General features: G+C 41.7%; 1 protein-coding gene across 1 annotated transcript in view; it reads right to left on the bottom strand.

Moving 5' to 3' along the window:
* Positions 1-358: 358 nt before the first annotated feature.
* ECEL1 (endothelin converting enzyme like 1) overlaps positions 359-12,298 on the bottom strand; it is a 120,804-nt gene continuing 108,864 nt past the window's right edge. Inside the window, exons 15-18 of the mRNA XM_068279331.1 lie at positions 7,702-7,767; positions 7,465-7,560; positions 3,068-3,144; positions 359-1,123 (exon numbers count right to left, since the gene is read on the bottom strand). Coding sequence (XP_068135432.1) covers positions 1,024-1,123; positions 3,068-3,144; positions 7,465-7,560; positions 7,702-7,767 — 339 coding nt within the window. The 3' untranslated portion in view covers positions 359-1,023. The remainder of the gene's footprint in view (positions 1,124-3,067; positions 3,145-7,464; positions 7,561-7,701; positions 7,768-12,298) is intronic.

Raw genomic sequence — 12,298 nt, 5'->3', positions numbered from 1 at the left:
TGAAAACAAACTTTACTGACTCTCAAGAAACAAAAGCAAAAAGAAAAATAGTAGTATATCAGAATATACTTGTATTTGAATCCACTCTAAGTTCCACCCACTGAAATAAATTTGGCAAATTTCCAGTAATCCTGAATCACATGTCAATCGGAGAGTTGAAATCCATAGGGACATATTCTTGGCACTAGATAGTTTTCAAAAATAAAATATAACAATTGAAAATGTTTCCAAATTCCAACTCGAAAATTAGCAAATAATTATTTGATGTACATTCATTCAGTAGGCAGCAAATAGATCTAGAAAAAAAATAACTTTGTATAGAATCAATAACCTTCTGTGTGTATATGAATGTCACCAAAACATTATTTAATACTGAACTCTTGCTCATGCGATGAGCATTGCTGTCACCATTGTTACAATGGTGGTTAGCCCATTACTTGGTCTTTTGTGGATTTCAGACTATTACTGACACACTTGGATACACAGAGTGTTGTAGACAAGATGCCTGGTAGAGTCTCCTCTGTAAATATCTTTTGCGTAACAACATCTGTTCTGAATGTCAAGAAGAGCTCTTTTATCCATTCTGATATCTTGTTAGCAATCTGAAGTGTACTTTAAACACATAACAACTCATACTCCATGGTTCAAGTATGCATTGACACAATGTCTACAGATGTCAGGTGCCTATTCGGAGACACACATTTTGGTGTGCTCTGTTTGTTTAAACCTATTTTGGGTTGGCATTGGCTTGTCAACACTGTGTTAGCGTTACTTGGGCTCAGAAAGAAGCCAGTGAGAAATGTACCTCAATAATACATTAAAGGAGAGTTTTTCACGGTTTTTAAGATCTGTACTGTATCTTCATTCAAGTGCCGACAGACCAAAACAGTGTAGATGAAGAGGCTCAGAGGGCCATTGTCAGCAAAGGAAAAGGCACAGTCAGACATTCTTCTCCTGATGTAGACACACGGGTAATTGTGCTGTGATGTATGTTAGGCTGGCATCAGCAGAGCTACCTGGGAATCACCACACAGAGCATTTCTGAACTGGGTTCATTGGAGTGTTCTTGGGGCAATGGAACACCCGTCCAAATTCCTCAAACTGTGAGACGCTTCCCATAACCCTAGTAGGGAAACAAAACATTAATAAGGATATTAAAGTGAAGTCTAAAGGTGGAAAACACACCATGCATTTTTTTTACATGTATTTTCAATTCAAGAATACAACCAATTTTTCTGATTGATTGTAACATTTGAAAAATCTGACCAATGTACCACATGTGTGTTCAATTTTTCCCAAATTATGAAACAAAAATGATTGAAAACTATGAAAAATTGTTTGGGTTTCCACATTACAAAATTGTCAATCTACCACATACCATACAAACTTGCAAAAAATTGATAAGAAATTTCCTCCACTCTCCAATCGAGGAAATAAAAAAAAAGGGAAATCCGATCTGAATTTTTTTATTGAATTGCTGTAAAATAAGATAATTTTATTATATCGTGTGTGGCCACCTTAGAAGAGATCAGATCATGTAAAATGAATCATATTCACTACACAAAACATATTTCTTATCGTGCTAGCTAATGAATATTTGCATAATGATGTTCAAAGAAAATGTTGCTTAGGTCTTTAATATTAGTGTTGGGCGAACACCTGGATGTTCGGGTTCGGGCCGAACAGGCCGAACATGGGCCAGATGTTCGGCATGTTCGGCCCGAACGCCGAACTCAATGGAAGTCAATGGGACCCCCGAACATGGGGGCCCTATGGGGTCGCAGGCATAAGGGGGGAGCATGCCCCGGTCGCGGGGGGGGTCAGAAATTCCCCCCACCCCCTCCGCTAGCGCTCCCTCCTCTGCCCGCTTCCCCATAAAAAAAGTTATAGTACCTGGTGCCTGGTGGCTGGCAGTGGAGTGAGGAGGAGGAGGAGGAGTCCGAGTAGCAGAGTGGCGTTGAGGCCGGGCAGCGGGCGGTTCAGCGCTAGTACCCTTGTGGTACTTCCGCCCTTTCTCTGACCTCACGTCCTCTGCATACGAGGGTACGCATCACGCGTACCCTCGTATGCGTCATCACGCAGAGGACGTGAGGTCAGAGAAAGGGCGGAAGTACCACAAGGTACTAGCGCTGAACCGCCCGAACCGCCCGCTGCCCGGCCTCAACGCCACTCTGCTACTCGGACTCCTCCTCCTCCTCCTCACTCCACTGCCAGCCACCAGGCACCAGGTACTATAACTTTTTTTATGGGGAAGCGGGCAGAGGGGGGAGCGCTAGCGGAGGGGGTGGGGGGAATTTCCGACCCCCCCCGCGACCGGGGCATGCTCCCCCCTTATGCCTGCGACCCCATAGGGGGGCAGTATTCGGCCGAACAGGGCCCTGTTCGGCCGAACAGGGGCCCTGTTCGGCCATGTTCGGCCATGCATTCAACAGTTCGGGCGAACCCCGAACAGTTTGGCCGAACACCACCAGGTGTTCGGCCGAACTCGAACATCACCCGAACAGGGTGATGTTCTGCAGAACCCGAACAGTGGCGAACACTGTTCGCCCAACACTATTTAATATACAGGTTGCATAAAGGATATTATTTCCAGACCAATTTATATCAAAATTTTGCGTGTTTGGAAAAAACACTGGGAACTAATGAGTCAATGAACATTGAAAAGCAAATAATTCTCAATACCTACTAGATGTCTATCGGAGAAGAGCCTGTAACATTGTTTTTGCTTCACAAACAACATTTCAAGGTTAGAGAAAAATGATTTGCAACCCTTCTGCAAATGTTGGCACTGTATAGATAGGCCCCACAAGTTTCCAACACTGAATGTTGCAGGGAAATGGGGTAGGCAGGTTCCTACACAACCGAAACACACAGTAGCAGCTACATTAGCTGTTCTGTTCAAAACGGATACAACATTTTGACTGGAGAGTGGAGACTGGATGAATTTTGGATTTGCATATTACAGGAAATTGCTTTTGATGACATTCTTTTTTAGAATGTGATAACCAGGGTGATGTCAGTATCAGTCAGAATTACTTATTAATATTAGCTTTGATATATCACTTACCGGTAATGCTCAGGAGCATGCTTTTCTGTCAGAACCTGAAGATATATAGACTGAGATCTCCTCTTTATGCACCAGTTCTTAAGAGAAAACAAAAACAATATATCATATGACTAATTTTAGCTTTTTTGGTTATAATAATTATTTATAAGACCCAGTACAAACTGGGAGCACACTTGGCTGTGCTGAAAACCATGCCTTTTCTGCATTGTGAATTTCTGCATTTTTCTTTGCCTTTCTCTATGCGTTTGCAATTATGTTTTACGTTTTTCCGTGGTTATTGGTGCATTTGCGTTTTCAACAATTTCCCTTTTTTTAGTGGAGAAAAATACAGAATCATATTTATTGTATAAAAAGTATGTTTTTTTCAGTATTGCCACCAACCAGTTGGTGGGCATCAAGGGTCCCTGTGCTGCTGTGCACAATCTGAGCAGGTGCACAGCCGTTTTGAGTGACCAAAGTTAAACCATGTAGAGGCGTTTCGTCTGCACAGAAATAAAACACAGTAAATCAAGATTCAGATTCTACTATACTAATCATTGGTTTGATGTCAAAATTTAAATTGATCAATGAGTGTAATTTTCCGGGGCTGAAATAGAACTTTGCACTGGACTATATCAGATTTAAAAGGCAAATAACCAATTATCTGACAAGTTGATTAATTAATCAGCTGACAGTTAATTCCTTATTAATTCCTGAACATGATTAGCTACTGCACTCAATGGAATATCTACTACCTGTGTTTCCCCAAAGATAAGACACGGTCTTATATTAATTTTTCTTTCAGAAGATGTGCTAGGGCTCATTTTTGGGGAGGTCTTATATTTTGTGGGGGTAGCCATATTCCTTTTAGTATATAGCCACATTACTCCCATATATAGCCAAATCCCCTAGTATATAGCCTGATTCCCGATGTATTTAGCCAGATGCCCTAATATATAGCCTGATTCCCCCTGTATATAGCCAGATCTCCCTAGTATACAGACTGATTCCCTCCTCCCCCGCCTGCCCGCCGTCTTTTTTTTTTTAAAAGTCGAACCTGCCCGCCGTCTTTACCTCCTCACTTCCCGCTTTACCTCTTCGGTTCTCAGCACCCGGCCCCCGCCATTAAGAAAGACCCGATCCCCCTGCTGATTATCACCCGCATAATTCACACCGCAGATTAGCGTTAAAGAGAACCTGTACTCAAAATAAAAAGTCAAAATAACCATACGCAGGTCATACTTACCTCCTGTGTAGTCTATTACTCAATCTCTTTCTCTTCTCCTGCATCCCATTTGTCCACTGTGATCTATGGATTTCTCCGTCCTCCATTTTAAAAATGGCCATTACCCCCTAACAGCTTCCTGGTCAGAACACTGTTAAACTGTAATATCACCCACTTGAGCCATAGGGAAACATGGACATTACCTTGAACATTGTTATAACTGACAGCTACTTATAAATAACTGTCAGCAACTGGTATATTATAGTTCTGACAAAACATTGTCAGAACTGGAAGGGATCACTGTAAGAAGAAAATGGTGAATTTCTGAGAGGAACTGGCGGTGAGGTTAGTATGTAATATTCATTTGCGGTTATGTCATGTGTTTATTCTAAATAATTTTACTCGCTTCAGGTTCCCTTTAAAGGCAGCTCATGTAGTCCAGTAAGCACTACTGTATACAGGAAGTGATCTCTATTTACGTCCTATATAGCGCGGCACTGTTACAGGACTACATGAGCTGACGTCAACGCTGATCTGTGGTTTGAATTATGTGGGGGATAAGCAGCAGGGGGGTCCGGACTTTCTAATGGAGGGGGCTGGGAGCTGAGACCCGAGGTAAAGTGGGCTGGAACAGAGGAGGTAAAGCGAGCAGGTGGGAACTGCGGAGGTAAAGCAAGCGAGCCAGTGAGTGGGCGGGCAGGGGGTCAGGGAGCAGGTCCCCAGCGCCGTCTGTGTCCCTGCCTGGTCCACTGCCACTATGTCTTATATTAGGGGGAGGGCTTATATTTTTCAGCATACTCTAAATTTGGGGAAAAACTGTATTGAGCTCTGTTCACACATGCACTAGATGAAGAAAAGGAATATAAGCAAAAAACATTATTTCTGATCTGGCATTTTCAAGACACATGCCATTGATCAGAAACTACAAAATTCTCTGCCTCTACCCAGTATCAGTGGCAACGTAGTAACCCCATAATAACCTCTTCTACCCATAACTCCATGTCCGCACATGTACATCCTGGTAATGGGGGTTTTCAATTGGATTTGATGCTTACATAATAGGTGTGCTCTGTAATATCAGGATTAGGCATTGAGCTGACTACACATGCACACTGACATAAGGGAGGATAGTAATTCAAGCTGGCACTTATGGAGGTTTCAATGTGTATTGACCTGGCAGTTTACATTCAAGATTACTGACTTCATGCAGCCACAAAACCTCAAGACTGGTTTAACCACTTGACACCTGAGGCATTTTTCCTCTTGTGGACCAGAGCAATTTTCACCTGTCAGCGCTCCTCCCTTTCTTTTACCAATAACTTAATCACTACTAATCACAGCGTAATGATCTATATCTTGTTTTTCTTGCCACCAATTAGGCTTTCTTTGGGTGTACAGTATGCCAAGAATTATTTTATCCTAAATGCATTTTAACATGAATAATAAGAAAAAAAAATTATAAAATGCATTATTTTTCCGTTTTTGACCATTATAGTGTTAAAATAAAACATTCTACTGTGGATAAAAGCCACACATTTTATGTGCCCTTTTGTCCCGGTTATTGCAACGTTCAAAAAATTTCCCTAGTACAATGTATGGCGCCAATATTTCATTTGGAAATAAAGGTGCATTTTTTCAATTTTGCGTCCATCACTAATTACAAGCCCATAAATTAAAAATTAATAGTAATATACTGCCTTGACATAAATTTTTAAAAAGTTCAGTCCCTAAGGTAACTACTTATATTTATTTTTTTTTGATGAAATTTTTTTCCCCCCTTTTATAAATAAAAAAAAAAGTTTGGGTATTATGGGAGGGTGTGGGAGGGAAATAGTTAATTATATCAGTCAGTGTGGGGATTTTTATTAAATAAAATGCAATTTTGGTGCAATATACTATTTGGCCACAAGATGTCCTCAGTCGTCATTTCCGATTCACGTACGTAAGCACGTGAATCGGAAGTAATCCGTGGCTGTGTAACACAGGAAGATACAATGAATGCCGGCGTCTCGTAGACGCTGGTATTCATTGAATCGGGGACTTAGATTTATGAATGGGACCTGCGGTCCCATTCATTAACTTCCCCTCTAAGCGGCGGTAACGGCGGTGCGCGCGCACGCGCGAACGGGAGCGAGCGGCGGCTGCATGCCGCTGCAGACTTGTTTTCACGGCCCTGCTGCATCCTGTCTTTTTTAAAGGGCCGGGAATATACTGCACGGCATGCAGCAAGTAGTTAAAACCCCTTGTCCTAAGTAAAGATCTTGTTAACTGTATCCACATGTATGTGTGTAATTGGGTCTATATCACATATGTGCTGTGATGTACATTGTCCGGTCTAGTGTTATATGGAGATCACTCTCCAGTTAGGACTGGACACATCAAGTGTTTAAATGGTTTTAATTTATATTTTAATCTTATTAATAAATAATTTATATGTTTTGAATGAGTGAACAATTTTTTTTTAAAGTAAACCTGAGGTGAAAGCGATATGGAGGCAGCCATGTTTATTTCCTTTAAAACAATACCAGTTGCCTGGCAGCCCTGCTGATCTATTTGGTTGCAGTAGTGTCTGAATCCCACCAGAAAAAAACATGCATCTAATCTAGTCAGATCTGATAATAATGTCAGAAACACCAGATCTGCTGTATGCTTGTTCAGGGTCTATAGCTAGAAGTATTAGAGGCAGAGGATCAGCAGGACAGCCAGGCAACTGGAATTGCTTAAATGGAATAAATATGGCATCCTCCACATCACTCTCAACTCGGATTCGCTCGAAATAAAAAAAATATGTAATAATCCCCTCCCCTGAGTATCACTAGCATATAGACTAGCATATTCCAAGCCCCACCAATCCCCCCCCCCCCCCCCCCCCCCACACACACACACTTCTATCTGCCTTGCTCCCTTAGGTAGGATCTATCAAAGTTTTGCTGGGGGTAGGGGGTAATTTTTAGTTATACCCTGGCAGGTATATTCAATCATTATGAATTATTCCATAAGGTGATGTTTTTTGCCTTGCTGGCTCACAAAATGCAGATGAATGGCTTTGCTGTCATTGCTCTCATGCACTATCATGTAGGGTGCTTTCCTATATTATAAATGCCCATATAGTAGGAAAAACATCTATTCAGCACTAATAACTTCCCAAACAATATTGTGTAATGTACAGGCAATGGGTCATTCTTTGTTTTACCTGTGCAAAAGCAATGAAGAAGAGCTGATCGTGAGTGTATTTGAGCCGTGGGAGGGGGCGCTCTGGGCCATTCTCTCGTACCCACTTCTGGTATGCCTGCAGATAAGAACAGTCACATGACATGGCAGTAATGGACATACATGTGGAGGGAAAACTCGTGACACTTTCCCATGGCTGGAAGTCAGTAAGAAGATGACAGCCAGAGGCAGCGATTATGTAAAACACACAAATACTCACATAATATGCCAATTTAAGGCCACCCATGTCGGCAATGTTTTCACCTAAGGTTTGCCTTCCATTTACCTAAAGGGAGAGTGGATGAGAAATGAAAAGCTGTAATTATATTTTTTTTCTCCATCTCTCTGTCTATAGAAAGAGGTAGAATTACTGCAGAGTGCCTACAGGAACGGAAATACTGAATTGCTGTATTTAAACCTGCCAGTTTATCTCTAATCCACAAACATCCTCCCATTAACAGATAATGAGGCAGAGGAATGCATGTGTTACACAGCAAGCAATAATATGTGCTCTTGTGCTATATTGTAGTGTAGGCTGGCAGGGGACTGACTGACTGCTGCCACTATGTGGTCATTCATCCAGGCACACAAAATTATAGGGCTGGATGTTAAATTCATGCAAATCATTTGCATTCTCAAATCAATATGACACAAAGTATTTGCACTGTACTTGTTAACAAGAATCCTTATGACAAAGCACTACAAAAAGACTTCTCCCTTTCGGACACGTGTAGATTCACCTATGTGAGAATCTATCACATCTTATCTACCTCCAAAATTAGACCCCTTTATCTACCCACATATATACTCACTATGCTTAATAGCAAAGTTCCTTACCGAGGAGGTATCTCCATATGGTACAACGCATTCTTTCTTACCAACAATTCTCTCCTCCTAAAGTATACTAATATTTGGTCGCATGACCTAGAAACAGAAGTCTTACCAAAACAAATACTATTGTCAGGTAAGCTAATTAAAAAACACTCGTACTGTGCATCCCATTGGGAACAATTCCAAAAAGTAGTAACCAGGTGGTACTTAACACCAAGGAAAATTGCCTCATTTTCTCCAAGCCAATCACCCATGTGCTGGAAATGTAAAAAATCCATCGGTACACTAAAACATATGCTATGGGACTGCCACCTAGTGAATCCTCTATGGAATACAATAGAACAAACATTAAAAACACTGTCCAATAACCATTTCTCCCTGACTCCAAAGCTAGCAATTCTTATGATAGGGTTGGAGATGTTCTACAGTAAGACTCAACCTGTTGCATGTCACCTCTTAACTTCTGCTATGCACCTGATAATAACTCATTGGAAATCGGTAGAACCAATCCCATGGGTAAGACTTAAATCTTTAGTCCTCTCCAATCTCCGAATGGAACAACTCATTCGGACTAGAAATCAAAGACCCTCCAATAATTTCCAATGCTCGAGCTCCTGGTAAAGCAATACTCTTAGCCATAGAGCATGTCCTTTCCTTTCCCTAGGCCCATTACCTGCAGCGTATTTATAGTTAAAGTTGTAGTTTTAGTTATTGCCACACAGATAATTTCACAGTTTCTCAGTGATGATTTCCCAACCAGTAAGAAATCCCCCCTCCGGTCGTTCATCACTTTCCTATATATCCACCAAACCTTACGTCTATTTCGAAGGTAAACACGGTAACAATTCCTATCCTAAAGTACCGTAAAAACATGATTTTTCATAACACTGTTTAACTGAGACTCGAAGTCAAAATGGCTCTAAGCAAGGTTCTCTTCCCTGCGAGAACCTACTTTAACCCTCCGCACCAACCATCCGCCCTGTCAATCAGGAGTTAGGGATGTGTTCGTAACGTGGTTATAAGATAGTCTCAAGAAGTATGACCGTTGTAGATCTATATGTTCCACTTTGGGCACACATTTACAACTGTACCTTGGTATGCTTTATTTATACTTTGACTGTTCATACAACTTTATGAATGTTCATGCATCTTTGAAATTGTTTAATTTCCGTGACACTGTACTTCTGTTTTTGAACTTCATCTAAATATCGGTGTTTACCTACTCTGTATGCACATTGTTCAAAACTTCAATAAAAATTATTAAATATAGAAAAAAAAAAAAAAATGTAGCAAATGTGTTGTTTGGTACATTTCCGTGCAGCAAGTACATAAGAAAACAGAATGTTTTTTATAGGTTGTGCATTTGTTTGCATTTTGGAATATGGATGTTCTTTTGGATTCCACGGAATTTAAATTTTCTCATTTCCGATAGGAAATCTGCATTTCTGATCAGAAAACGGAATGCGGAAATCGGATTTACCACAACTCGGTCATTTTAGCCCAATCACAGATCTCGGAAGCATTGGACCCATCAGAGAAAGCAGAATTTTTCTGTGAAAGTCGGATTACTGAAGTAATTTTAGAGCAATCACAATTGGTACTACAGGTACTACAAAGTATTCCTGAGTCTTGTGATTGGCCTAAAATGGACGTGGTATTCCGATTACTTTTGTTTTGGATAATATTTTAGTAAGAGGGCTTTTGGTTCCCTGTAGCCTCTTACACACTCCATTGAGTTCTGGTTCGCCATGAGCTTGCTGGGTAGTCTGTAACTCATGGTAGAATTCTGCATTCTCTGATTGGTCCAATACTTCTGAGTCAACTCTGAGGTATTTAGACAATCAGAGAATGCAGAAAAATGACAAATAAAAAATTATTGGAAATTGGCATTGACGGAAATCGTAATTTCTGTGGAATCGGAGATTGCCATTTCCTACCACCCCTTAATTGCTGTGGGGTTTTTTTTCCTATGAAGAATAGTTACAGTGAGAAAGAGGCCCATATGCTATTAATGATTTCTCCTGAGTTTTCTCCTGGGTGATTTTTTCACACCTTGTCAATAAAATGACTATAATATTCTCAAAATAATTTTACCAGTAGTTTTCCCCTACTTTTTGGCACTTTTTCAAGTTGCAAAGTTCTAAAAAGTTATGGTAAAGAGTAAATGAAAATGTATGGTCTAATCTAGGAGAAATGAATTGAATAACGGCGTTAGTGGAGACTTTTGGAGATTCTGTGGCCCCCATTCAATTAACTTTTCTCCTGAGATTTCTCACAGGAGATGTTTTCACCCCTTATCACTAAAATACATACACTGATGGTCACCTGGCTTTTTTAGTTAGATTTGGTGGGGGCTTGCATCCACCAGGCCCCTAGACTCTTTCCAGGTCCTACTCAATTGCCTAAGATTGCCTTGTGGTTGATCCGGCTCTGCTCGCCCCACCACTCCCTTTAAAGCAGGCCATACACTGGCTCGATTCCCGGCCGTTTCGACAGCAGATTCGATTCTGGGATCGAATCTGTTGCCAATCGTTCGCGGTAAACGCAGCCGCCGATCCGATTTCCTCCCGAAATCGGATCGGTCCGTCGATCGCGCCGTGCGGGAAATTACCCTCGATCGCCCGCGGGTAAAGTGCGCGTCGCTAGCGGCGGCCGATCCGATCAAGTATACATTACCTGAGGCTGGCTCCCGGGCGTCTTCTCCGCACTGCACGGCTCTGTTCCGGCTCCATCCATCCCGGCGCTTCCTGTGTCACTGCAGTGACCAGGAAGTTCAAATAGAGGGCGCTCTATTTGAACTTCCTGGTCACGGAGTAACACAGGAAGCGCCGTAATGGAGCCGGAACAGAGCCGTGCAATGCGGAGAAGAGGACCCGGAGCCAGCATCAAGTAATGTATACGGGGGGGGGGGACAGGCGGCAGGAGCAGCTCAGCAGATGGTGAATCGGTTTCAGGCTGAAATCGATTCACAATCTGTTTGCAGTAAAGGCAGCCATACGATCCCTCTCTGATCAGATTCGATCAGATAGGGATCTGTCAGCTGGTCGATCTAATGGCACATCGACCAGTGTATGGCCACCTTAAGACTTTAAAAAAGCCTAACTTTAATTTCAAAGTATCATTAAAGATAACGTAACCTCATACTTCTGCTTATTGAATGGATAAAGGAGATAACATTTGTGTAGCCCTTTTGTCCTGTAGGACTCAAAGTGAATGGGCAGCTAAAGACTACAGCAGCCACTAAGAGCATGCTCAGCAAATTACCCTGGTCTTATCTGTGTATACTAACAGTATAACAGGCTGCTGTTAAGAGTCTATTAAATGTCCAGATATGATATATACAGGAGCATAGGACCCAACACCTTTCACACTAGTTGTGCTTACTCAAGGGTTAATTAGTTTCTCCTAGTGTACTCCTGTCACATTCTAGTGTCATTGTCATAAGGGGAAGCCAAATGATTTTACAACACTATGTTTTTGGGATGTGGAAGGAAAGTTGGTGGTCTCAAAGGAAACCCACATATAACTGTAAACTCTATAACTGAAAACTCAATTTAAAACCAACCCTGACCCTGATATGAACCATTGAACTAACCCACCATCATCCCATTCCAGACTTTTCAACTCCTCAAACCATACCTTTCAATCCCTAGCCATCAGCACCCAAAATGTTTTTTTAAGCAACCTTAAGATCATACAGTGCAGAATAAACTTTTCAGAAATACCCTCATCTGCAAAGCTCATCTGCAAATGAAGTACCTTTAAAGAGAACCTGAGGTGTGTTTAAAGAATGTTATCTGCATACAGAGGCTGGATCTGCCTATACAGCCCAGCCTCTGTTGCTATCCCAAACCCCACTAAGGTCCCCCTGCACTCTGCAATCCCTCATAAATCACAGCCGTGCTGTGAGGCTGTGTTTACATCTGTAGTGTCAGTCTCAGCTGCTTCCCCGCCTCCTGCATAGCTCCGGTCCCTGCCCCCGTCCC

Source organism: Hyperolius riggenbachi, chromosome 4, assembly GCF_040937935.1.
Source record: "Hyperolius riggenbachi isolate aHypRig1 chromosome 4, aHypRig1.pri, whole genome shotgun sequence".
Classification (NCBI taxonomy): Eukaryota; Metazoa; Chordata; class Amphibia; order Anura; family Hyperoliidae; genus Hyperolius; species Hyperolius riggenbachi.
Note: the sequence above shows the minus strand (reverse complement) of the source record. Positions and strands in the feature narration are given on the sequence as shown.